This window comes from Notothenia rossii (assembly GCF_949606895.1).
Source record: "Notothenia rossii genome assembly, chromosome: 2".
In the NCBI taxonomy this organism is placed as follows: Eukaryota; Metazoa; Chordata; class Actinopteri; order Perciformes; family Nototheniidae; genus Notothenia; species Notothenia rossii.
Window position 1 is genome coordinate 78,630,829 of NC_136904.1, and position 27,455 is coordinate 78,658,283.

At 42.6% G+C, this 27,455-nt stretch overlaps 1 protein-coding gene across 1 annotated transcript in view; it reads right to left on the bottom strand.

Annotated features, from left to right (window-relative positions):
- Positions 1 to 534: 534 nt before the first annotated feature.
- Positions 535 to 27,455, bottom strand: part of tanc1b (tetratricopeptide repeat, ankyrin repeat and coiled-coil containing 1b) — a 100,307-nt gene continuing 73,386 nt past the window's right edge. Inside the window, 18 exon segments of the mRNA XM_079667177.1 lie at positions 535 to 2,704; positions 2,706 to 3,266; positions 3,361 to 3,461; positions 4,681 to 4,827; positions 5,334 to 5,425; positions 6,436 to 6,568; positions 7,619 to 7,794; positions 7,894 to 8,017; positions 8,796 to 8,929; positions 13,078 to 13,156; positions 14,031 to 14,216; positions 14,969 to 15,205; positions 17,857 to 17,979; positions 18,403 to 18,511; positions 19,936 to 20,543; positions 22,576 to 22,742; positions 23,630 to 23,861; positions 27,038 to 27,192. Of these exon segments, the coding sequence (XP_079523303.1) occupies positions 1,651 to 2,704; positions 2,706 to 3,266; positions 3,361 to 3,461; positions 4,681 to 4,827; positions 5,334 to 5,425; positions 6,436 to 6,568; positions 7,619 to 7,794; positions 7,894 to 8,017; positions 8,796 to 8,929; positions 13,078 to 13,156; positions 14,031 to 14,216; positions 14,969 to 15,205; positions 17,857 to 17,979; positions 18,403 to 18,511; positions 19,936 to 20,543; positions 22,576 to 22,742; positions 23,630 to 23,861; positions 27,038 to 27,192 (4,418 nt within the window). The 3' untranslated portion in view covers positions 535 to 1,650.

The following is a 27,455-nucleotide window of genomic DNA, read 5'->3' on the forward strand; positions in this document are numbered from 1 at the left end:
GCAAATAAGATTTTGTTCTGGGTATCTTTATGAATTTGACAAATAATCTGAATCTTTGATCTCAGATAAATTGGATATTCCTGCAGTCGTTCAGTAGTTGTATCATTTTCGATTTCGACGCTTGCATCATCTTGTTGTGCCTAAGATGAAAGACTAACATCCGTTAAAAAGGTTTCTTCTACATGTTCAATTATTCAATGCTGCATTAATATATGGTCAAAAGGTCACATGACATGAGCTATATGAAACACTAAAATCCAGTGCCAAAAAGCAAGGTGCCCAGTTTGAGTAATTACAGTTCTGCATTGATTTGAATGAATGGGTCACATGACATGGAAGCTATTGAAAATAAATTAGACTTTTCAATAAAGTCTCGCCTTATGAATCTGCAGATGTTATCTTTAGTACCTGAAACTTTTGAGCAGTGATTTAATAAGTGTACAATGTTTACGCTCCCTTTATTATAACAATGATAATTAAATGTTCTATTAACTTAGGCAGCCTCAAGTTTTAAAATAACAGCCAGCAGACCAGTTGGTTTTTTCCTCAGTGAGTCTTTATTTCTCTCTCCCATGGTGGCTATGGCGGCAATGTTCTATAACAGTATGTGATCACAGCTAATAAAGCTCACAATACTGAAAACATGGCAACAACTGCATTGAACGTACATATTAAAATAGAGCTGATGGCACTGTGCCCCAAAACCACTTCTGTTTTTATAGATTTTTTTTACTCTGTAATATAAACTGCAATTGTAGCATACACTTAAACTCAACATTATTGAGAATCATTAAATGTCTTATTAGCTGTGCAAAAATAACTATATAAAATATATTGCTTTTACAATTAACCAAGCCATTGGCGCTGTAAATAAATTAAACTAGACAGCAACAACAAGCAGATACAGAAAGGATTTCCATGTTAATGGTGATTTATATAATGTACAAACACATTTAACAAATGCTTTTTTAGAACACCATTTAAACAACATTGTGCATAAAACTCAAAATACACAATTCTGAACTCGTCAATACACTTAACATAGATCTTCACTGAAAATAAGGAAAAATACATATTTATATAATATACACAAGAGGATCTAAAACATCCTTTGTAAAACACAGGAATGTCCGTCCTTTCCCACTTTCTGGCGCCGTCACTTAGGACTTCCTCATTTTTTTCTCCCTCAGCATCATGGACGAAATGAACACAGATTAAACCTCATTAAACTCACTCAAATCTCTTTTGTAATAACATTAAGCTGTAACTGAATAGTGTTGAGTGGCCTAAGTGTGTATAAAGTGCTCACTGTCACTGTTGCGTTGATGAGGACTGTCCACCACATGTCCAAATACTTCCTTCAGTGCAATGTCTCCAGCTTGGCTGAATGACGGCAGACATGTTGTCATGTAACAGAAGCTGACAGCCACAAGCGGCAGGTTGGGGGGGGGGGGGGGGGGGGGGGGGATCTGGAGCATTTAGTACACTGCCTGCAGTCTGTATTCACACAGGAAAACAAACAGCTTGTACTTCTTACAAGGCTTAAAGTGGAACTATTCTGCTGGGTGGTTGGTTAAAAAACAACACCTCCTTACTTTAGATGTTTGCTAGTGTGCGTTCAGGGCTGTACGAGAGATAAAACAAACATCTCTACACGTTCGACTCTATAAACGATCGCTTTGGTTTCATTGAAGCTACGTGAATGGCAGGATTATCTCGGTTGAGCCCCGGCTGCTTGGGCTTGCTGTCCATGAACGTGTGCGCCATCGCCAGCGCTGGCTTGGACTCTTTGTAACAGTTGGCGGCTTGGCAGAATTTCTCCGTGAATTCCTTGGCGTGCATGCCGTTCTGTAAGCTGCTCATTGCCATAGCCCCCTGAGGTGGCGGAGGTTTGTGCTGCTCCTGGTAAGTGCTCACTGTTTTGGCGTAAGGCGGATCACAGTCGACGGGCAGAAGGCCCATCGCCGACATGTTGTGACAAACCAGACCGTCAGAGGACTGGTTGAGCCAGCTGCGGCCCACCGACTGCAGGCTGGGGTGACCCTGCAAGCTGTGCTGCTGCTGGAGCTGAAACTGCTGCTGCTGGAGCTGCTGCTGCTGCTGCTGCTGCTGCTGCTGCTGCTGCTGGAGCTGCAGGAAGCGGGCCTTCTTGTCCATGACGCCCATGAAGGGTCTGGGTTTGGATGCGGAGCTGGCCTGCTGGCTGTGCTTGGTTTTCTCCGAGGTCTTCGTTCGGACGTCAGGCCCCAGTTTGCCGCTGTCCGACAGACTGCTGCTGGACGCCAGGCTGCTGGTGGAGCTGGACACTCGCATGCTGCTGCCCCCCCCTCCCCCACACATCCCATCCTTTCCTACATCTGTGTGGTTTCCCTGGGGGGCGGGGCCAGAGCAGGCCAACCCCTCCAGGGAGGAGGCAGATTGGGCAGACAGGCGGTCCTGCCTCGGACCCCGGGAGCTGCTGCTGCAGGACGAGTAGGACGCCTGGGAGGAGTGGACACTCTCCATCTCACAACTCTGACCCATGGAGGGGGGGGCGGCCGCCAGCGACTTTCTGTTCCCGTACACGGGCTCCTCAGCTGGGGGGGGCAGGGGGCTGATGTCGATGCCCGGGCCCGGCTTCAGCAGGCTGGACATGCGTCTGCTCGGTAAGGGACTGGAGGGGCCGTACTGAGATTTGGCCCCTTGGACCCGGCCCCCCACGCCCCCCCCCCGCTCCCTGCATGGAGCTCATGTGCTGGTTGGTCTTCACTATCTGGGCCTGCTTGGTGGGCTGCAGCACCAGACCCTGCTGGGCCTCCCGGTGCTCTCGGGGGTACCGGTGGGGGGGGAGCCTGCCGGGGCCCGGGGGGGAGCTGGGGCTCTGACTCTGGTGCCCCAAACTGTTGCTAACAGGCTCGGGGGGGAGGACCCTGTTGTAGGAATAACTGTTCTGGGACCAGCAGGCTTCAGCTGTCCTGTCGTGCAGCGAGGCCTCCTCCTCTTCCTCCTCTTCCTCCTCCTCCTCTTCCAGGATGCTTCTTTGTCCTTCCACGCTCCTGGCGAGGCTGTGCTCTGAGGGGTCCTCCTGCCGCTCGCCCTGCTCCTGGTCTGACTCGTGGCCCCCTGACGCCTGGCCGGAAGCCCCTTCTGCAGCGGGGCCCCCTTTAGTCTGAGTGCGCATCTGTTTGCACTCGTCCTCCACTCGGGCCAGCAGGCGGCGGATCTCCCGGTTATTGGGGCAGAGCTTGGCTGCTTCGTGAAGGTCAGCCATGGCCGCCGCAAACTGCCTGTGGATCGGAGAGAGAACGGAGGGAAAAATTGTCACCAGATCCAGACTGCATAATTCAGCAGCAGGAACAACCGCAGGAGCTCAACATTTACCTGCTGCTTCTTTTAGCTCTGGCGCGGGCGTAGTAGGCCTCGTAGGATTTGGGTTTCAGCTCCAGCGCTTTTGTTGCAAACTCCTCAGCCATCCCAAAGTCCTACAGTAGGAACATCATCAAAACAATTGTTAAGCAGTTGATATTCAATGTGGTTGTTTTACATACATAAACATTTTGAAATATGCAGGTTACACAATGTTTCCTTGTTGCTTGTTATATCTTATGTATTGTTTTGAGGACAGTATTTTCAACCTAAGCGATGGCTGAATGTGACCAATACAACATCTCTCCAGCAGCTCTGCTCCGTGTGTTAAGTGATTAAATAACCTGCAGGCCCCCCAGGTGCTGTTCCTCCGGAAACACACAACAGATAACCTCATGGTGGCCTTTTCGCTCGGATCTCCTGCGGCAGGTAATTACCTCACAGCAGGATCGCTACAAGAGTCAAAAGTAAGACTTATGTAACTAAACTTTCATGAAGAGCTTTTCAGCAGAAACAACTATCCAGAATTAAAGAGAGAAAATATTAGAAATGAACTCTCTCCATGTTTGTTTCAGTCATTTTCTAAATGTCCAGTCCATCTCAAATAGTCATTGCATTCCTCATTCTGTCTGAACGTTGGGGGAGAAGCAGACAGGCTGGCACAGGCAGGATCTGAGATTGTTCCACAAGAAGATTTGAGGAGATTTGAGTGGACTGCCCAGTGCGCCTCCTTCCTGCTTCCATCTGAGCGCTAACAAGCTTCCCCTGCCCACACATGCTCTGATCATACCACATGCTACAGACCTAATCACACATGTATCTTTTCCTTTAAAACAATTGAGGATACTTCCCAGGCGACGTCCATCCCTACCCAAATAACCATTTAATGGTTCCCTTTAATGTTCTGTAATCACTGACAAATAAAACTCTTGTTATTGAAACAGCTTATTTAAAACATTTAAAGTTTCAGGAAAAAAGATTCTCTCACTTTTTGTCCTGATCCATTCATATAAAAACTTGTCTGAAAATGAGCTGATTTTGGCCACTTTATGATATCATAACGATTCTTTGGCTTGTGTAACCATTAGCCAATCACAAACCAAGGTAACACCCCCGCCTTATCACCTGAATCTCCTCAGATATGAGTTATTTTTAACCAAATCTCTCTCAGAGGGGGCGTGGGGAGTGGCTCCTTATTTTCATGTAAAGTAACATACAGAGAATCAGCACTTTTGAAACAGTAATATATTGATGAAAAACAGAATAGTAGCGGACCTTTAAAGGAGAACGTTAAAAACACAGCACTGTCTGAGGAACAGAGAGTGAAGGACTTACATTGGTTTTTCTGCGACACCGGGAGAGATTGAGGTACAGAGAGACCCTCAGGTCTTTAAACGCCTTCAGGTCATCACCAAAGCCTTCTCTAGGAAACTTCCTCAGGGCGTACTGGTACCGCTGAGCCGCCTCTTTCATCTTCCCTTTCTGGAGGACACATGGAGGGCAGACATGCAGTGAGGAAGAGGACACAACCAGGAAGGAAAATGTGGGGGAGAGAAGCAGGGCAAAGTTATTCAGCAGATACTCCAGCAATAACTGTTCTGAGGCCTGAGCCCTCCCCGCTCATCAATCACACACACACACACACACACACACAGGTTTGTCCTCCCCCCCCACAAACTCAATCTGTTAAATGTCGGACATCGATCATAGCTCCTTTGGTGAGTGGTGCGGAACACACACATCCATTTGTCTTCTGCACTTAACTGAGCCACAACACGAGAGTTATCATTTCATTGTTGGGCTGAGCAATATCATATTGTTTAGTGCTTTCCGTACTGCCAGTGGAAGAAAACAGGAAATCATCTGATAATAACTCAGGCTATATCCACGTCTCTCAGTACAGCTGGTCTGTTTAACATACGGCATTTCATTATTAAAGGAGAGTGCTCTTTACTGTTGACAGAAAGTGATATCTTTGCCATGTGTACCTTGTAGAGCAGGTTTCCCTCCTCCATCAGCTTCTGGAGCAGGATGATCAGGATGTCGGGCTTTGAAGTAGCCATGGCCCAGGCGGCGTTCCCTGTGGGAGGAGAGGGGAGAGAGAGAGAAGTCCGGAGAGTTATTTTGTTGATATTGGCGGCAACAGGTGCACACTGTATTCTCTGGAAATTGGTACAAGGTAAAGTTACCTAAAGATTGTACCTGATCGATCGTAAGGTGACGTTCTGTAGCCTTAGTTTATTGAAGGCAGTTAAGAAAGAGTCAGGGGGGAAAGAGTGAAGAGAAGAGAGGTCATGCAAAAGAATAGAGTAGTCATTTGTGGTGAAAGGAAAAAGAGTTACAACGTGTAGTCAATAGTGTGTCACTACTTTAAAAGCTGTGTGTTTTCAGTAGTAAATGCATGCAGAGAGTTAACTCTTCTGCCCACTACTCTTTTTTATTTTAGCAGAGAGCACTGGAGATAAGCCGCAGACCCAGATAGCTCTGTGAATGTCATTTAGGTGATAAGTCACATTCTTAAATTAGCCAAGCAGCACATGAGGGAGAAGAGGAATGACACACACAGACATACCAGTAAAAGTACACACACACACACACACACACACACACACACACACACACACACACACACACACACACACACACACACACACACACACACACACACACACACACACACACACACACACACACACACACACACACACACACACACACACACACACACACACACACACACACACACACACACACACACACACACACACACACACACACACACACACACACACACACACACAGCAGTGAGTGAAGAGCAGGAATGGAAACAGGGTTTTTCCACAGCATTCCAGAAAATGAGTCTGATCTTATTCTTAGTACCATGAGATGCTGAAACAATGGAGGCAAAACTAAACCTATACATGAAAGAACTCGGCGCACTACGGACAGTTTCTAAAGACCGCAGGAGTAACAGCTGACGACAGCGTGTAAGAAAACTACACACAACACGTCACACACATACCCATACGTTTCTACATCTGCAGTAGCTTCTATATATAGGACAGAGGAGAATAAAAACACAGTGCGTACCCAGCTTGGCTCCTTTCTTCAGCAGAGTAACCACCACCGAGGTGTTGCGACAGCCAATGGCGCGGTCCAGAGGCCTCATCCCGCTGTAGTCCACATGCTCTATCACTGCTCCTCTCTCCACCAGATACTGGACCTGCAGGAGAGCACCAATAGTTACAAACTCACTTGGTCCACAGTCATGAGCTGGACAAACGCAGAACGGTGTGTGCTCAATAACGGCCAAGGAATGCTCTTAGTTAAAGGCTAAATGAATGGTGGTGCTGATTTTTTTTTTTAAAGGTCCCCTAATATACTGTTTTTCATCAATATGTTATAGGTCTCAGATATATACAAAACATGTCTCTGAAGTGTTTGGCTCCAAATACCAAACAGATAATGCAGTTTAGCATCCCATAATCCCCTCTGTTTCAGCCCTGTTTCAAAAGTGCTGATTCTCTGTCTGTTACTTTAGATTAAAAATAAGGAGCCACTCCCCACGCCCCTCTGCGAGATGTTTGGTTAAAAATAACTCAAATATCTGAGGAGATTCAGGTGATAAGGTGGGACGGGGTTACCTTGGTTTGTGATTGGCTGATGGTTACACAAGCCAGAAAATCGTTATGACATCATAAAGTGGCCAAAATCTGATTGGCTCATTTTCAGACAGGTTTTTATATAAATGGATCAGGACTTTAAATGTTTTAAATAAAATGTTTCAATAACAAGAGTTTTTATTTGTCAGTGATTACAGAACATTAAAGGGCACCATTAAATGGTTATTTGGGTAGGGATGGACGTCGCCTGGGAAGTATCCTCAATTTTTTTAAAGGAAAAGATACATTTGTGATTAGGTCTGTAGCATGTGGTATGATCAGAGCATGTGTGGGCAGGGGAAGCTTGTTAGTGCTCAGATGGAAGCAGGAAGGAGACGCACTGGGCAGTCCACTCAAATCTCCTCAAATCTTCTTGTGGAACAATCTCAGATCCTGCCTGTGCCAGCCTGTCTGCTCGCTCCAGAGTTTAACTGTGCCGAGACCATTCCTGTTAGTTCTCCCCCAATGTTCAGACAGAATGAGGAATGAAATTACTATTGGAGATGGACTGGACATTTAGAAAATGATTGAAGCAAACATGGAGAGAGTTTGAAAAGAGAGGAAAAGTGGACTTTACATAATAGGTGACTTCTAAAACAAACTTCACTTACAATCTCTGCGTCTCCGTAGAAGGCAGAGAGGTCCAGAGGAGTCCGCCCGTTTTTGTCCGTGTGGTCGATGACCGCCCCTTTTTCCACCAAAAACTGCACTACGTTCTTATGTCCTTTTAAACATGCCCAGCTCAGGGGGGTCAGTCCCTCCTTGTCCATCGAAGTCAAAGATGCACCTTTGAAAAGAACAATGGTCATTAAACACTTCATATCAACACACTGATGAACACATCCAGCACTGACTGCTCTGCGGCGGGGGTGTTGTTGCAGCTCACCTTTAGAAAGCAGAAACTCTACGGTGCTCAGGTGACCCTCGCAGGCTGCCACCATGAGGAGGGTCCTGCCCTGCTTGTCGCTGATGTTAATATCAGCACCGTGCTCCAACAGCAGCTCTGCAATCTGGGAAACAGAGAGGAGCGGTCAGAGAACAGACATCAATCACACCAAGGTGAACAGAGCTCACACTGAACTGCTCATTAAGCAGGGACCGGGGCTTAGGGCTGAATGTACAACATGTATTTTGTATTGGTAGCTTCTATTGATATTTTTAAATGAAGCTTTGAATGTCTTTTCGCTAAAAAAAAAAAAAATGAAAAACCTCAAACTAAATACTTAATTTGGAGTGAATCATTTGATTAAATAATGTAGTCTTTTTTTTAGCAAAACAATTTTCATCATTGAATATGACTCATCAGTGGGTGTCTGTGCAGCAAATGGGAGAGTGCACCATTTTGACCAAAGAGATCATTTTGTATTTTAAAAAAGGGACACATTCCAACAAAAATGTTTTGAAGCATAAAAACATTTAAATCTCCAAAATGTTTTTTAACTTTTTTTTTACAAATTAAGTATTTTAGACTTTACAAAGCTCTGGGGTTATTGGAAACGTTGTGATCACACTACTTGTAAACAATCCATCAAAGATAACTAACCTCATTATGCAAAAATAAAAGCATTTGAATGTTGTCAACGTTACAACTTTAAACTTTTCGGTACAGCCCTACCTTAGATAGCTCTAAGGGCAGGACATTAAAACTACTCTGTGCAAACGATAAAATAACACACACTGTTGACCAACACAAGATTCAGAGGAAAGGTATGATTGTATATTGTGTGGTTGCTGTGGATACAGAGGGATGGGTTGTCCTGAACTAAACAGATGCTCAGCGTGTCTCACCTGCCAGTGCCCCTGTCTGACGGCGCAGAAAAGAGGAGACACCCCCCGCCGGTTGACCTGTTGCACCACCGCCCCCTGCTCCAACAGGAAGCCGGACACCTCCATCTTCCCCCGGCCTGCCGCTGCCGTCAGAGCTGAAGACGAGAGGAAGAAATGTTAGGATTAATGTAGATACTTCCTTATCTAGATCTAAACAGAGGAACACATTAAGGTAAGGATAGAGCACAGTGGTAAGATAATAGTGGAAATCAAACCATCCCACTTAACAACAGGAAACTGTACAGAAGACAAGTGATAACATGTGCAGTAAACAGACTAATTCTGTTTATCAGCGGGTATTTAGAAACCCAAGTATGTGGAAAAGGAAAAGGCTTGGATAAAAATAGAGTTTGTAACCCCAGAATGCCTTCTATTCCTCAAAGACAAGCAGAGAAAAGCAGGCTTATGTTTGGTGCTAATTGAGTTTATAACAGACAATTATGTTATGCTTATTAAACTCATTAAATTCCAGCCTAAAGCTCCCCGGGCTTTCTACAGCGAGATGAGAATCCAGTCATTTAATGCATCAACAGACAAACATTAGACAGTCAAACAGTTCTGTTAAACACCCATTCTTCTTTATATTTTGTATCTGTTGCCTAATCCGATTAAGTGGAATTAACTGTGTATAATTCATTTATATGAAGAAGGAATTAGTATGTTGCGCTTGTGTTCTTCTATGAAAATAAAGACAGATTCTTAAGATGTTCATTCAACGGCTGCTGCTGATGTATGACAGCAGATGGGCCGGTCTTAAATGAGCGGCGTTTGTCAAAACAGAGTGAGATCCAGCGTACGAACAGTCTCACATTCACCTCGGAGAGAGTTGAGGTGCCGTTGAGGTGCCGTTGAGCCTCCTTATCAGACTGACACCATCCATCTGGATGAACAGTCATCAGAGCCAAACTACCACGCCCTCCATCTGCTCAAAATATGAATATATCCTCACTCACAGCGCAGGGAGCAACTGGGAGCAGCTAAACTTATTTTGTTAGGGCTCCAGGGAGCAGCATTAGCAACACCTCCCATGAAGTCGGATTACACTGAACAAACTCAACAGCTGTGCAGTTTGAGCATGTTTGAACGCGGCGCCTGTTTCTACGTAACCAAGTGTATTCTTAAAAGCTCTTCTAGTTAAGTGCCATTCCCAGATTCTCACATGAAGTCAACATTATTTACGCGGATACCTTTCAGAGATGGAGAGCTCTTTTCTACCTTTGGTCATTTTTGCTGCTCTAATATGATGAACTAAACCTTGCCTTTTTTTATCTAATTAAAAGTTGTTATTAGTTATTTTTCGCAGCGTCTCAACTCTGGTTTGCCTTCTCCTGTAGCCCACCTTTCAAGCTGATTTGACAGTAGTGTAGTGAATATACTTTTTACCAGAACTTTGGGATCTTTCTCTTGCTAATTATAAGGTTTATATATCGTTTAGCTAATGTTATAATAAAATAAACAGATAACTTAATTGAGTATAATTTTATAATGTGAATTTCAAAAGGTTCAATAGAATTCATTGAAGGCAGCACTAAGAAAACAAATGTAATTTTTTTTAGTAAAATAGCATTTTCTTTGCCTTCACAGACACACAATATAAAAAATATATTTGTGTTGAGCACACAAGCAAACTTAGCCTTCACCTTTGTGAACAAATAGATCATTCACATTGAAAGAAAGGAATTAGTGAAAAGAAATGAACATGCGTGTTAGGACTTCCTGTCATGAAGCACAAGCGTTTGAATGAAGAACCTTATTTACAAAACACAGATAAATAGTAAAGTGCAGGTTTCAAAGCAGGTGTTTGTCACTGTATGCGAGAATAAAAAGCATCCTTCCTCTAGAGACCTGGGCAAAGCCATAAATAGCTGCTCAGGTTAGCTCATGCTGTGCTCTTATTATACAGGAGGAACACTTGAGAAGGAAATAACAGCAGAGCCTTTTACAGAAGAATTAGTCACCTATATTTAAACCATTATGAAGAAAGGAGCTGTGGGCAGCCACTGGCTACTTCATTTGTCATAAGATGTCATTCATACATTTACTTTAACCTAATAACATTTAATCTGTACATACCAGAGGGTCAACATAAAAAAATGTATCATAACATGACACATGATTTACAAAGGATTACACTTCTGCAACACCGCTATTTGTCAGGCTTTGCCTCGAGCCAACCCGACTGCTGGGTGTTCACAACGAACAGAACGACTCTGTGCTGTTCAATTATCGTCCTTTGCATAATGTAGGAAGAGTTTTGCATCCTAAGAGAGGATTTTAAAAGATGGAGCTTCCACAGAAGTGCATTTCAGTTGGCCTATTTGCATAGATATGTATTATTCCATTGAATTGTAAATATGGAATGCATCCGCACAGAGACAGGTTGCTATCAGAGTTGTTTCAGACACAGCAATAAATGACTGCCTTTTCATATGGATATTGCAGGAGGTTTTTTCTAGTTTCGGCTTTGTTTCATCAGCGTGCCGTCTGTTACCAGATTGGAATATTTAATCTGCACGCTGAATCAAAGGGATTCCAGGTGAACCAGAGAATTCATATTTTAGTCGGAGCTAATTATTTCAGTTGTTGGCATCTAACCATCATGAGCATTGTTACTGTCTGTGTTTAACTGTAAAACACCACATTCTGCAGAAAAGCCGCTTTGCAATTGTGTTTACTAACATATTTCCCCTGAACGCAGATTCGTTTGGATCTTGTTTTAAATGAGTGTCTCTGCAAGGGTTTTGGAGTCACTTTGTTTCAGGACAGCACCTTTATATGGCTACACGTGACCTTATATTTACTTTGGACAGCTAGCCAAGAGGGTGCCGCTAGGATTTCACATCCAACAGAGCTGAGAGGTACGTACTACAGCAGTAAAAGCTGAACACAGTTTATGGGAGTGATTATTATCATTCACAGCAATAGTCATGTCCTGGTTACAAATCAGGTTTAGTGATATAACTCAAAGCTTTGATCAAATACATGTTTGAAACAACAAGAAGGCCGGTGTTTCTTTTGTCCTTGAACACAGATTCCAGTCATATCAGAGGAAACGGAGCAGCAGTTCCACAAAGGAATATTTCCAAGGGACGACTCTTTGTCCCAGGGCTGCAGTAAGGGCTGAAGTCCTGCAGTCATTTAGCCGCTCTGTGGACAGCCTCTCCACTAATAGGCTGACCTACATTCCTGTAGCATCACACGTTTAGCACTAAATCCTGCTGGCTAAGACTGACACTGACAGACTATTCATTTAAATCTGTTTTTTATATATTGCAGTATGATTGTTCACAAAGACCATCAAATATCATCCTCAAAACAAAAAGGGTTTGATTTGAACATTTAAAGCTTTACAGTAGATCACTTAAATCTCACAACAAAAGCTACAATTGAAGATCAGAGCAAACCTTTCAAAAGGGTCCAACATTTCAAAACATTTACAAGAAATACAGCAGCTCAGAAACGCGTGTCTGATGCTCGCACAATATAAATAAGAATGCCTTTTCCAACTATTTTTAGTGCTTTTTATCTTGATAATTACTATATTTTACAACTACAAACAGTACATTTATCATCTCTGCAAAAAGGATGTTGCCTGGAGTGTTTTCCTGACAGCAATTTCCTGCTTTTAACAGTATATTTTTCTCTGTCTTTTGCACCATTTCTTCAATCTCAAATGGCTTTGAGCAGACCATCAACAACACTCACCGTCTACAACAACGACTCCTGATTGGCCAACTTTGTCTCTCTCTTCTATCATCATAAAGACTGAACCACAAACGTACCAATACTTCTCCTAAGAAACATGGTCATCTTATGTCAACAGCTACATGTAGCCATCAACATGTAAGTGGATTATATGTAATTCTACACAACATTCCTTGTAAACCTACATGTGGCTGTCAATATATACAACAGATGGTGGAATGACTTCAAAATGTCCAGTATCCTGTCTAAACATAGAGCACAGAGGGGATGCTGCGGCATATTGGAAAATCATTGTTCAGAGGAAATGCTGTGTTGACTAAAGTAAGTAAAAACCCACATGAGCCACAATAAGTGATGCTTTTACCAGAATGTACAGCGCAGGAGACCAGCCGTACAAATGCACACACACATTTGGGATGAACGGCCTTACATCAAACAGAGAGCATTACCGCGCACAAGAGAGACACGAGAGCTTCCGCTGCAGCATGCAGAGGATTCCAGGGAGCCAAGTAATGCAAAAAGATGGATGGAAACATACCTGTCTCTCCCCACAGAGTGTCGTGGCTATCAATTTGCACAGCATGCTCATTATTCAACGCCAGCAAGCCTCTCACAACCTGCCAACAAAAAGAAACTTAGATTAATGGCATACTGTGTCAGTATAAGATATTAAATAAACCTTCACATTTCAGAGTAACAACACATTGCTGGCGGACAAAATTCTTATAATTTAATTACAGCAGACTTCAAGAACACTTTCTCCCTGAACTACTGCGTGAGGTCATGTGAGGTGATTCCAATCTGATTAATACTTTGACTTCAACAATGTCTCCTTCCTCATTTGGGTTGACAGCTTAGCTTGAGCCGGGCTTCAGGTTCCCACTAATGAGGAAGACAGAATAAACCTTGAGCCTGAATGGCACCTAGGCGTTCCAAAGGCACTGCGCTGAGATCCATCCCTGAATTCTGCAGACATACAAGGCTGAAGAACACTTCAAACCTTTAGCCTTCATCACTGAGAACAACATGTGCTCCGGTTAAAGCTCCCTCTGCTATCTGGAATATTTTGAGGAAGAATATTGTAAAAAAAAAAACACAGGCAAGAACGGTTGTTGTGCTGCGATAAAGTAAGTAAAAACCTGAACTGTACTTTTTGAAAATGTTAAATGTATTTTGAGTCGTTTTTCTTTCAAATACATCACTTTCTGTAGTGAGCGGGAATGTATCGATACTTTGCGACATAGTTCACTTGCGAAAACTCTCTCTCCAAACAAACGAACGCTTTGATTAGAACCCAGTTTGAAACTGATTAAAGCCGTTTCTGATTAATAATTGAACTGTGAACCTCGAATACTAAATTGTATCAAACTGACTTTGGTGTGTTTTCCATTACAAGTTGAGAGTACTTTTTTATTATTGTACTCCCAGGTTTGGTGAGCTGTTTAGGATTAATTGTGTGTAAAGTAAAACATGTGCATGTGTGAGTCGAACCTGTGTGTGCCCCATGCTGGACGCTGCTATCAAAGCCTGCTGCAGAGCTTTGTTCTTCAGAGCGCAGTCCTGCTGCGGCCCCTCCTCGCTCCAGTCCAGCTCCAGCAGGTACTGGATGATCTCTGGGTGGCCCCGCAGAGCCGCATGGACCAGGGCACACTGCCCGCTCTTATCTACATGATCAACCTGGAGGGAAGACAACGTGGTTAGTTTTATTGCACCGAGGCACATTGCAGCAAGTCTGCGCCGAATGACAGTTTTAAGGACCACAAGTTTGATAATACCAACTCCTTTATTTTGAATGGTCTCCTATTATACAGTTTTTCATTGATATATTATAGGTCTCAGATATATACAAACATGTCTCTGAAGTGTTTGGCTCCAAATACCAAACAGATCATTGTAGCATCCCATAATCCCCTCTGTTTCAGCCCTGTTTCAAAAGTGCTGATTCTCTGTCTGTTAGTTTAGATGAAAATAAGGAGCCACTCCCCACGCCCCTCTGAGAGAGATTTGGTAAAAAAAGAACTCAAGGTGCTCTAGGAGGAGATTCAGGTGATCAGGTGGTGGGGTTTGGTGATTGGCTAATGGTTACACAACCCAAAAAAATCGTTATGACATCATAACAGATGGCAGATAGCAGATAGAAATGAGCTATTAGCTATAATCTGGCATAATTCATATTTTCTCTTTTCTGAAATGAATGTATTTGTATGCATGGAAATAAATAAATACATAATAATAATAAAGTGGCCAACCTCTTACCAGTTCATTTTCAGACAGGTTTTATATAAATGGCTCAGGACAAAAAGTGAGAGAATCTTTGTTCCTGAAACTTTCAGAATCTCTTTACACAGAGGGGACACATGTTTATGTATAAAAGACATTAAAAAGTGCATTTTGTATGATAGGTCCCCTTTAACCTAGGGACTCCTCACCTTGCCCCCCCTCTTGCAGAGCAGCATGACTATTCCCAGGTGTCCTGCGGCGGCTGAGAAGCTGAGTGGGTTCATGCCGTTCTCAGACACCACGTCCACGCTGGCCCCAAACTCCAGCAGCAGGGAGGCGATCTCCTGGTGCCCGAGGTGGCACTGCACGCAGAGAACTGGAGCGTTGTTCAACACTTCTGTACGGTAGTTCACGTTAGCCCCACCTAGCATCAGCAGACGGCTCACCTGATTGAACAAATGAAATGCAAACACAGACAGCTGGTGGTCAAAGAGTTACCGTCCCTGCAAACAATTTCATTTGATTGCATTTATAAACCCTCTTATGTAAGGGACAATAAAATATGTATTCTATTGTTCCCTTTCAACTGAATTACAGAGCAGTGTAATTGCCATAGTGTGGAAACAAAAGACAAACATCAAAATGCTGTCATGCTGAGATTTCAAAGAAAATATCTGGTTGTATTTATGCAAGTCAAGTCAATTTTACAGTATTTACATGTGTACTGCCCATTAACATAAATGTGCCTCACAGGGCTTAACAATCCGGAAAGCTCACGACACGCTCTGTCTTTAGGGTTAGGGTTGAAGGGACCCTCACTAGTCCTTTACAGTAAAGAGGAACAAATGGAAGACACCTCAGAAAGAGAAAGAGGAGGGAGAGACATGCAACATATAGTGTTTGTACAGAATACACCAAAATAGACACACATTTGCCAAATGGAAAAACAGAATGACAAAGATTATGAATAAATTGTAAAGCTATATGAAGAATATTATCCTAGAGGAGGATTTGATTCCTTATGCACTCATTATTCTTTATCAAACTTCCCTGGAAGGTAGATAAAACAATAATTCTGCACTATTTCACAATGTTTAGAACTAATTAGATGGTAGTTTGTACTTATTACTAAAGTGCAACAAGATGAACAATGTTCCATGCCCATACAGTTATTCCAATGTAATACCTTCAAGGATTTGTGACCACATGGTCAATGACTAACTAAACAGCAGCAGAATCTATAACTCCGACTGAAACAAGATACTTTAGATTTCCTCCTTGAGGCTCATTCCAGTGAAAAAGCTCTCGTGCTTCAGAGATTCTTCTTTAAGCAAAGGTCAGACTCCAAGTGAGTGGTCACATTCAACTGGATGCAATTATTTAGTGTGTCACTCTCTGCCGTGATGAGGAAATCAATAATAAATGCTTTGTAAAACAGAATGAGTAACAGGCAACAGGAAATGAAATTGGATGTGTTTTGTTGGACACAATGGGGACTGAATGAACAGTTTTTCCCAGAGGACATAACAAGGTCATTCTACAAATGTCTCTGAGTGATGTTGCTCTTACACATAATAACTTGCACATATAGAATGAGGATGACAACAAGAGATGGAATACCACTGCAGTGCTATGAACATATACAGCCTCAAACCAGAATACATCATTGTGACATAATCTGAAAAGAAAAATGTCTTCCCCAAAAAACCAAAAGGGCTCCAGAAGCAACAAATCATTAACAGACTATCTTAGAAGTTTGAAGAACATGAATATGAACAAATATTTGAAATAAGACTCTATCCCTAAATGACTTCCTGTCTCACATATATCTTGTGCCGTCATGATTTCATCCGCTACTTTCCAAATTGCCTAAAAACATTTTTCATTTCCTGGGTTGTCTATATGAGGATCAAAATGCCTCGGACATATGTGAATCATAAACGGCTCACTATTTAAGTATTGAAGTATTATTTACTTTCTTCTTGTTTTCAACCATTGTTAATTAACAAATACAAGATGGACCATCATTTATCACTGACACACTTTAAATGTTTTCTCTGTGTTCATTGCTAACATGAGATACGAACACCTCACGTCTTGTCCTGAATTTAATGAGTCACGCTCTTATCACTATCATTTCATGCTGAAAATATAACATATTGTAAGAAAGGGTAAGTTATGGTTATAAATGATGCCCAAAACAGGGGAATATGAGTTTGTGTGATGTTGAGAGAATGGGACGTGAGAAAAAAAGCTAATGCTTTGTGGGCCAAATGAATAATAGATGTGAACACTAGGACTAAAACAAATGATGAGAGTGTAGTGGTTAAGGGGTGAGCTTTATTGTTTTTACATCAATTAAAATGATGTGACTTTATTGGACTATTACTGTTTGCATATTATTTGTACTTTTGCCTGCCTGTTAATAGTATTTGCTTTTGTTCTGCAGAAAAGAGACAGCCATGGATCAAGCTAATGGAAAGATGAATCAGGTCCTTCCTGCTGCTTTTTAATGTGGCTTCAAAGTTCATCTGCTCTGAGCTCACACTCATCCTCATAAGTATGTTTAAGGACAGAGCGTAACATTTATCACAATTCACAACTTACTGGTAAGTGCCATTAGGGGAGGACATTTGAGGGTGCCACTAACAATGCAATGCATATTAATCATCAGTGGGCGTTTGATTTGAGAGTTGTAGAGAAAGACTTTTTGATTTAACGACTACTACTACTACTGTGTGAGACTAACTAATAGAAATCAAAGTCTTAAATAACATAATAAATGCCAGATTCAAGGGGATGTCTTCGAAATGATTATTTTGTCTGACCATACATTAAAAACCCCAAATGATATTACAGAATGTTTTACTTGTTGCTGAAGGTCATTCCTCTATTGTCTTTCGCCACTTAACCTGTCTTTCTCTACTATTTCTCAAATAAAGGCACAACAATCACTGAGAGGCAGGAAAACAGCAAATGTTTGATATCTCAAAATCACGATTATATCTCAATCAATTTGAAATAATCATCTTGAAGTCGGCTAATTGGCTGATTGTTTAAGGACTAACTGACGTGCAAGAGTTGGACAACATGTTACCTTGACGTTGGGTGTGTAGAGATTCCTCAGTGAAGCCAGGGCTGCAGAGAGGCCGTCTGCACTGCAGCTGATCCACAGAGCCTGCAGCACGCTGGAGGACACACCTGTTCTCTTACTGAGGCCCTACACACACACACACACACACACACACACACACACACACACACACACACACACACACACACACACACACACACACACACACACACACACACACACACACACACACACACACACACACACACACACACACACACACACACACACACACACACACACACACACACACACACACACACACACACACACACACACACACACACACACACACACACACACACACACACACACACACACACACACACAATAGAGTCAATGAACAGGCAGCCAGTGTTTCTCTTCACATCCCAAGGCTTATCCTCTGTTGAACTATACTCTCAAGATACATGCATCGATAAACAGAGCCATGAAACAACAACTTGGAATTCTTAGAAAGGATTGGTTTCAATCAAACATGAATGTAGAGAGTATGAATAACTTCTGTACCTTGAAGATGTGTGCTTTGAGGATGTGGTGTCCCAGCTCCATTGTCTGCTGTCGATTCAGCTTCCCCTCCTGGCGCGAGAGCATGAAAGCCATGAGAGCATGGCCAGTCCTGGGGAGGAAACAACAGAGAGGATACACAGCTGTGAAGAGAATAGGTAACAGAAAAACAAAGAAATATACGATTTACGCTACTCTTGCGAAACTTTTCCCCTGATATATTCTCATTCGATCATCACCTTAAGGACTCTCTGAATTATACTTCATATAAGAGCACCTTGGCTTTGTCATGGAGATCTTCTTTGTTGTATACATGTGTGAGTAAGGTGCACAATGCCCCACTGAAGGCTAGGGAAGAGTGTTAAACCCCTGGGCTCTCCTTTCCTTCTTCACTCGGGCACTCGCGCCGTTAATGGATGCAGAGCTTCATTAAAAGGACATGCATGATTGCGGTTCACTTTGATCTGGTTTCAATTATCTCCAATCGTGCCCTGGCAAAAACCAAGAGGCAGCGCAGAAAGCTTTTGTCTGCATGCGCATTCCCTCTGCCAGACTCGGAGCCTTTTGTTTTTTTAATGACGGAGTTGGAAGGCTGCGAATGACCAGAATATAAAGAGTCGGCTCTGGTGCATTTAGAGACACATAGTGTGAGCAGAGGTGATACTGACAAGCGACAGGGAGGCAAAGAAGCTCGCCAGAGTGACATCATCCAATATATTAAGTGTGAATGACTGAAGTCTCTGATGGGGGGGGAAGGGGCTCTAGAATTACAATAAGGTAGCACTTTCAAAGCAGATTGAAAGCTCAACTGGAAATGTATTCTACACCCCTTATCATTTCAAATGTATTTATAGTTTTTCATGGCACGTAACTGTCAAAATGTAGGTCTATTTTCTCAGCAATCATCCTACAACTAATATTATCCATTGCTTTTAGCTGATCATTTGAACTATTGAATAACTTTACATTAGTTATATCTATAGTGGGTTGTTATTGTTGTTAAAATAAATGCCTGGCATATCTTGAACTTTCCTCCTTGACTCAAATGCAAGTCATGCTGCGCTTATTGATCAGAATGTTGTATTTTCTCTCCAGTCGGTCCATTTTTCGTATGCAAAGTGGTGGCCAAACAGTAAATCACATACTTCTAGCAATTCACGGAAAAACACTATGATTATTTCTGAAACAGGAGGGCTGCTGTGAATATGATTTGTACTCATGCTCTGAATATCAAGCTGTGCTACAAAATAACCACGAGGATATATTAATATATAGCCCCTTAAATTAAATGATATATGTGGTTTCCTTAAGATTGTTCAGAATCGGAATCAAGTTTATTGCCAGGTACGTTTACACAAACAAGCAATTTGCTTTGGTATCTGGTGGTTTGGGGTCTAATTGTAATGTGTTTCGAGAATATCATAGATGCACAACAGACATAACATGACTGATATTTAAAGTGTTGTGTAACAGTAACCCACATTCCTAAAGGAGCTGCGGAGTTGCTGCATTTGCTTAAAAGCGCTGAGGACTGACCTGGGGTCACAGAGGAAGTCTGTACTCTCTCCATCGGCTCTCCACACCAGCCACTCTCTGAACGAGGGGTGGCAGAACATGCGCGTCTTGTCCCGCCGTTTGATGAGGAAGCTCGAGAGCAGCTCCATGCGTTGTTGGAAGTCCTCCCATGGCAGCTCCCCTTGGACGAAGCCGGCGTTGATAGCCTGGAACAGCTGCTCGTCGGTCATGGGGTGCAGCGAGGCGAGCGCCACGTTGAGGATGGGCAGCGAGCGCTCGAAGGCCGAATTGGTCATGAACTTCATGTTGCACTGTAACTGGTAGAGCTCCGCGAGCGAGACGGGCACCACTTTGTAGCTGGAGCTCTTGATCACCAGGTGGCCTCTCTCGAACAGATCCAGGGTCAGTTTGAGATACAGGTAGGAGCCCTGGCTGCGGGAGATCAGGTGGCTGCTGAGCTTGCCCACTGTGATAGGGTCTGCCTTCCCATTCAGGCTAATATTGTTCATGATATCCTTGCTGCCGTTGATACGGTACTGGATATACGCATTGAGGTCGTTGCTTATCTCTGCGTTGTCGGTAAAGTCATCCAGGCAGATCTTGGAGAAAGGGAGAAGGCTTGTGATCTCCTGTGGAAAGAATTAATAAAAACAAAGCACTTGTTGAGTTAATTTAGGCGTTGTAACTGATTCACCAGCACATACTATGGTATGATCTAGCTTGAAGTGAATATGTCTGCACTTTCCTTGTTGTTTGGAGTTTGATTCTTTATGGTTTTTGCACTAATTGTAAGCCACTGTGGATAAAAGAGTCAGCTAAATGATATTTAATGTAATGTATTGGAAGATACAAAATAAAGACAATCAGGAACATAAAGGAAGTTATACATTTGTCAAGGCTCAATGCAAAATAAGCCTATATTGTTGAGTACATATACAGATTCAATCTCAATACCTGAACAATAACAGTTTGTTTTCTAGTTCGCCCTGCAATATAAATTGTATTCCTTCTTCTAAACAGTGTGTGTGTGTGTGTGTGTGTGTGTGTGTGTGTGTGTGTGTGTGTGTGTGTGTGTGTGTGTGTGTGTGTGTGTGTGTGTGTGTGTGTGTGTGTGTGTGTTTACTATCAGGAGACTTCTTTGAGCAGTAGGGAGCAAACACTGAGAAAAACAAGACTAGGAAAGCAAGTATTAGGAGGCAAGGGATGGTGGTGGGGGGGCAACAGGAACACTTTTAACAGAGGTCAGAGCCGGGGCTCACATTTCAATCTATGTCCTGGGGGTTGGAGAAATCAATGCACCTTAATCCTCCAATCCTCTGCCTGTCTGAGGCTAAAGAAACATTTCCACAGCGTGATAACACTTCTCTGTACCTCATCATGACAAGGTACAGAAAACACACGTACAAACACATGGATCCTCACATGCACAGAGGCACTGACACGCACTGATTATAATCCAGGAGGTGAGAGAAGTGCTAGCAACACATCACAGATAAGCCAGATATTAGTCTAGCAAGCAAAGGCCAATATCCTGAGCCCTTTCTACTTGGTGAAATCCTATTTGTTTGCTCAAAGTGCAAAACAAAACTGTGACACCTTCGTCACACCTCTATGCACAAATAGAATGCTGTGGTAGCAAACCAAATAGTAGTTATGCATTGATTTCAATTCAACATATGATTTGGTGGCATTTCCCCATGTTCTATGTGTCCTTTTGTATCTCCTACTTACTTGGACATCAAACTGGAGTTAAGAGGCTATGACACAAATTCCCTCCAATTTAAAAACTGCCTCACTGTGTCAATTCACTTTCACAGAAATGTTTTAAGCAAATGCTCTGGTGCAGTCAACTGGGACATCCGGAAAAATCTTTCCACACCATAAACGAATGCTGACGGATTCATAGAGGTGAATACAAGATGTCAGTTGCAGAATAGATTGATTCAGCACATCCAGAGAGCCTCGACATAAACGGAATATTAATCCTGACTCACAGGATAAAAACAAATGGGCTGAACTTGGTTTGCAGAGCATTGCATACTGATGGACACCACTTCGGCCGGGCTTTCTGCCTGAGCAGTAATAACTAGAGCTCTGGATGTCAGCTATCACATTATTATCCCGAGCTCAGCGCTTCGTCCCAGAGTCTCATCGGGCATGCCGAAGCCTCAGCTATCACCAGTTCAACACTGGACCCGGCAAATCTGTGGAACTGTTCGACCTAGTGTCACTTTCCCTTCAAGCTCGTAGTGACTGACTGCTCCTTCCCTGTCATGCGGCGTTGAATCCCCCGGTCACTGATGCTTCAGTTCCAGCTTGAATGTTACTGGATACGCTTCACAAAAAATGACTCTGTAGAGAGCAGAGTATGACAAGGACGAAGAGCTCGGATAAACCTTTCAACTTTCACACATGTCAAAATCTGCAGTCACTGACAGTAGCAAGAGGTGGCGGGAAGATCGGACTATTTTAAAATCGTTTTGAGGAAATGTATAAATAAGCTAGCCTTCTGTAATAAGCTGATTGAAGAAGCTCCTTGGCACAAGCAGGTTTTATTATTCTGAATACGGACAATATATTCTCTGATATTGTGATCAATATATATTTTGCATTAGGCAAGCACAACACAATGTTATTTTGTATTAACAAGCTCTTCCTCACCAGTAAATTGACCCGGACAGTGACGACCAGTTTGAGCCACGAGGGGAACTTGGTGATGATCTTGGAGATGAAGGAGGAAATGGTGTCTCCGTAGTCAGGCTTATGGAACTCGGCTTCGTTCAGCCCGTCCACCAAGATGATGTTGTCCTCTTCGGGAATCCTCCGCTCTGGAAACACAATTACCGACAAAGGTAAGACGATGTGCAGCGAGGTATACGAGTGTTAGCTTTTGCACCGTGGCGAGCGTACAGAGCGGTGCCTTGTTTCAGTGCAATAACCACACCCTTTCTCTCAGAGGGGCAGTGAGAGGTAAGGGTCTTTACTTTGATTCATCAACTATCCACTGCTCCCACTTCACTCCCCACTTAAATGTCAAGTTACATTCACGCTGTTAGCACAAAAGTTAACACTGTCAGTGGAAGCTGTATGAGTTACTCTTTGAAATCAGGGATAAAATGTAATAGTTTTCCTTTGTATGAGTTTAATGTTTGCAAGATGAAGAGTCTCTTCATGAGAAAGCAAATTAAATCAACAAATCAATTGCATAGCGGCTATTTGGCAGATGCTTTCATGCAGAGCAACTTGCATTTTGTCAAATACACAAACATTTGGAACAATTTTGGGTGAAGAGCTTAAGGAAATAAGTAAACATTTATCAAAACTATAAACTAAGCAAGTGCTTTATCAGATCTCACGAGCTGGGGCATAGTTATGTTTTAACAATTCTCGTGCTTCTGTAAATATCAAGTAAACAACAAAGAATTTGAACTATATATTTCCTTGAGGCATTCCTGAGATATCACATTCACAGAGACAGATGGATAAACAGGTAATCCGCAAAATATCCCAACGCTGGTGCATAGAAGGCATAGAAACTATTTGAATGTCTGTCAGCCCTTCTTTCCAGGTAAGTAGTTTGCCATCGGAAGAATGTCAATATACCATAATATATATTTCCTGGAGTGCTATGCTTTGCCGCAGTGAATTATTCAATCGTGTCAGAGAAGAAGACCATGTAATTGACATATTGAAATATGACACAATGGTGTTTTACCTTTACGGAGGTTGGCTAGTGGCTCGAGGACCCCCCTCCGGAAAGCGGCCATGGGGTCCTGGACACAGGAGCGCAGGCTGAGCATGCTCTGGAGGTGGGGCTCTTTCAGCAGCAGCTCCCGGTACGCACTGAGCTGGTGAGCTCTGCACAGCAGGGCAGCGATACTGTGTACAAACTCCGGAACCAGGCAAGTGTACGTGTTATCCGCCTGGCAGTAGTGATATGCAACCACCTGGAACACAAAGAAAAGAGAGACAACAGATGGGATTACTTCAGAGTTAAGAAGAATTAAAAACATGCCACAGTAATTAATCAAGACTTGAATTAGTTTTGGCTTTAGTAAAAGAAAATATAAAAAGCTGGAAACATTTCATAACATCAAAAAGCCATCTGCCTTGTTGGCTCAACAACTATTTCTGTTCATACAGTGTGGGGTCTGAGGCCCTTTTATATGTAAAACTTCTATAAAGCACCGTTACAGAAATCGGGCAGAAGGTGATAACCTCAGATAAACTCTACTATGAAAAAAAACACTGAATCCCAGTTGTAGCTCTACAGGAAAAGATCTTCACTGCGTGTTCAGGTTGGTGCAGTGCTCAAAGGAAGTCCGCTTGAGAAAAAGAGGGACAGGGTTGGGGAAGAAAAAAGGAGAGATGGTGTTGGGATGTTTGCCTCTGTTCTCATTACAGGAACTGACACACTTCCAAGATCAGCAGGGGGAGGAGCAGGGGACCTCTTCTTCTGCTGATGCTGCCTATTGCTCCATCAACAATGAGGACTGGACAAATCTGACTATTTCAAAGCTATAGCTCATCCAACATCTGCACGTGTATTTATATTTCCATCTCTTGTAATGAAGGAAATATAGACCACGTGAACGAATACATCCGCTCCGGCTTCAAGATCTCAACAGTGATTTAAAGGTCTGATACAAAACTAGGTAGGAACAACAATGCTGTTAACTTTCTACACCAATCTGGAGCCTCGTGATGGCAGTGCTCTAAGAAGGGACTGTGAAACAATCAAAAATGTAAGTGGAACAAAACCTTGGGGTCGGGGCTTTGTCTATTTCACCCTTATTTCTCAGTACCATAACTACTAATCATCTTCATTTAAGTGCTCTATACAAAAGTGGCTCTACAAAGCTAGTTTCAGAAATGTAGGTATCTAACTGAGCATTTAGCAGAAATGTAATAAAGTGATGAATAGTTTCCAGAAGTCATTAATACATCATTCTAGGACTGCCATTCAATTTCTTGAATTTCAATTTGTATTCATCATACTTTTATAAAAGTAATCATAAAAGGGAGAGAAGAAGAAACACAAATGTGAAGAACACAGCAACGGAGTCACTTTAAAAAGTATTATTCTACAGAACACACTTCACTGGGCTCAGCACTCACCTCAATCATTGGGCTACACAAAACAAATGGGGCAGCGATGTGGTTGTTAAGCTTGAAATAACACAATATTCCAGTGAAAACAGAGACTGTGGAACACCTTTCTCTTGGTGCATACAGTCAATTATTTATACAGCACATGGAATGGATGTGGATAGGTGCCTGACTGCAGTGATGGTTAGTGTACAAGTCATGTAGACTCCTGCCTCATCAATGAGCAATAAGAAGCTCAACACATGATGATGCAACATGCTGCAGTGCACCTGCAGGTCTTCATGTGCTGGGACAACAATGAACTCACTGTTTAGAAACATTCCCTAAAAGCGTGCCCCTGTCATTAACTTGCGATAAACCATAAAATGTAATGGCCTCGGTGCCCCTGTTATGAGACCACTTTCAAATGAATGATTAAAAAGAACTGGCAGAATTTGACAGGATCTGCTCGGTGTTGCATCAGTATTCAGAAATCACAGGAACAGAGCCCCTGGGGGAAACACTCTGCACAATAATTGGCTTGAGGGATATTGCTTGGGTTTCATAGACATTTAGATGAGCCTCAGTGGCATAACGTCAGCTGTCTGGTGCATGATCTTCCCAGTGGTAGAGGCTAAATGTGTTGTTATCGCATGCCCCATTTCACTACTAAAGAGCCATTTATGATGAGGCAAGAGCGCGAAACCCCGAAGGCTTTATAGAGATACCTGGATAAAGCGTTGTCACCCATTTAAAGAGCTAACAGTTCACCATCACAAAAGTGTTAAATTCAGTGAATGTCGTAATGAATCAAAAATATTCTCTGAAACACCGTAATCCCTTTATAAGTAATCTTCTTTATTATAACTCCACAGATAAAACAATGCAACATGTATACACTTCCTCAGAGTTTCAGTCAACAATAAGTGTTTACAAATCAACTGACAGTTCAGGTCTTGCATGGCAAGCAGCAGTGGTGCTGTTTCACAAAGCCTGCATGTGGATATGTTCTAAAGGTACATTAGTGAAGACCAGAGGTGAAACTTTTGCTATTGAAATTATTTCGGGATGCTGAATTTTGATGACAATTTAGATTTTTAAGATGAAAAACTGATACAAAAGCACCATGACCATTTTAAAAGCATCATGCCAAGATGAGGACGAGGATTGGGCTACAGAGGTCAGGTAAACTCTCTTCTTTCTATCTCCACACCCCCAGATGTTTTGGAGTCACAAAAGCTCCCCCTTACAGGCTCCCAAGGACACTGTCATCCATCTCTCTCATGTTGACTGTCCAATTGAGGCAAAAAAAATCCCACAAAAAGAAAATCAAGAAATGTATTTTTGTCAACAGAACGAAATAAGAGGCTATAGACCTAATGCACTGCTCTGTTTGACTACCTAAATGAAAGGTGTTGAAAGCTGCAGCACCTATTATGTAACCTCTAAAGGATGTAGAGAAAAGGCTTAACGTAAGACAGATGATCTGAAGCAAATGTCAGACTGCACTGCAAGATCAGTTTGGTATTTAGAACAAACCCTCTGACTATACTGTAAAATGTGTTCCCATGGCAGCCGCTGTGGTACTCCTCCCCCCACACAATGCAAATGCCTTGCACCTGTGAGCGTAAAGGGCACACTAAAGACCTGAGCTGAAGTCTTCTGTGTTCCCACTTCTTCACAGTCATACTGCAGCAGTGAGATGCTGCAGACATCCTTATTGAACATGCTTTTCATGGCCAAGTCTTTAACTAAGCTCACTGCTTCTCACATCAAACAAGTGATATTAAAGGTCTCCGAGACACCCATGAGAGAATCGCCGCCTTTCATAATCTGAGCAGAGTGTGGCTAGGCTGAAAATCAAAACGAAGAACATAAACAATCATAAATCATATACAAACACATATTTTCTGCAGTGGATCTCATACATACATACTGAAAACAACTAGGCACGCCATGTACCTTGTAAAAAAGTGATCGTTTCACACTGTGATTTCTCCTGAACCCTGAGCTACAGTAATGGCTGAAGGTGTACCTTAGCAGCCAGCCGTTTGACAGCCTCCTCCCTGCGCCTCTGCATCTCGGGGGTCCCGGGGCAGCTGCTGGTCCTCAGTGTGTTGGTGGCACTGGACGGGGGGGTGGGCTGTGGAGGCTGGCTGAGAGCAAGTTCAGCGTTTGGTCCCCCACCACCTGGAGCACAAAGAGACACACTTTATCATATACAAATGTGGACAAAAACAAATGTGAATTAAATATTTATGAATGTAACAAGTTTTATTTGTAATTTATTGCAATAGTGAAATTGGTTTTATGTAATCAAGGCGTACTGTGTGAAATCCATTTTACATTAGTGGTGGAGGTTTAAGTCAATGTTTACGCCAGATACATCTATTTTCACTTCTTCTCAAGCTATTAATAAAATGCAAATTCAATAACTTAATTTTTAAAAATGC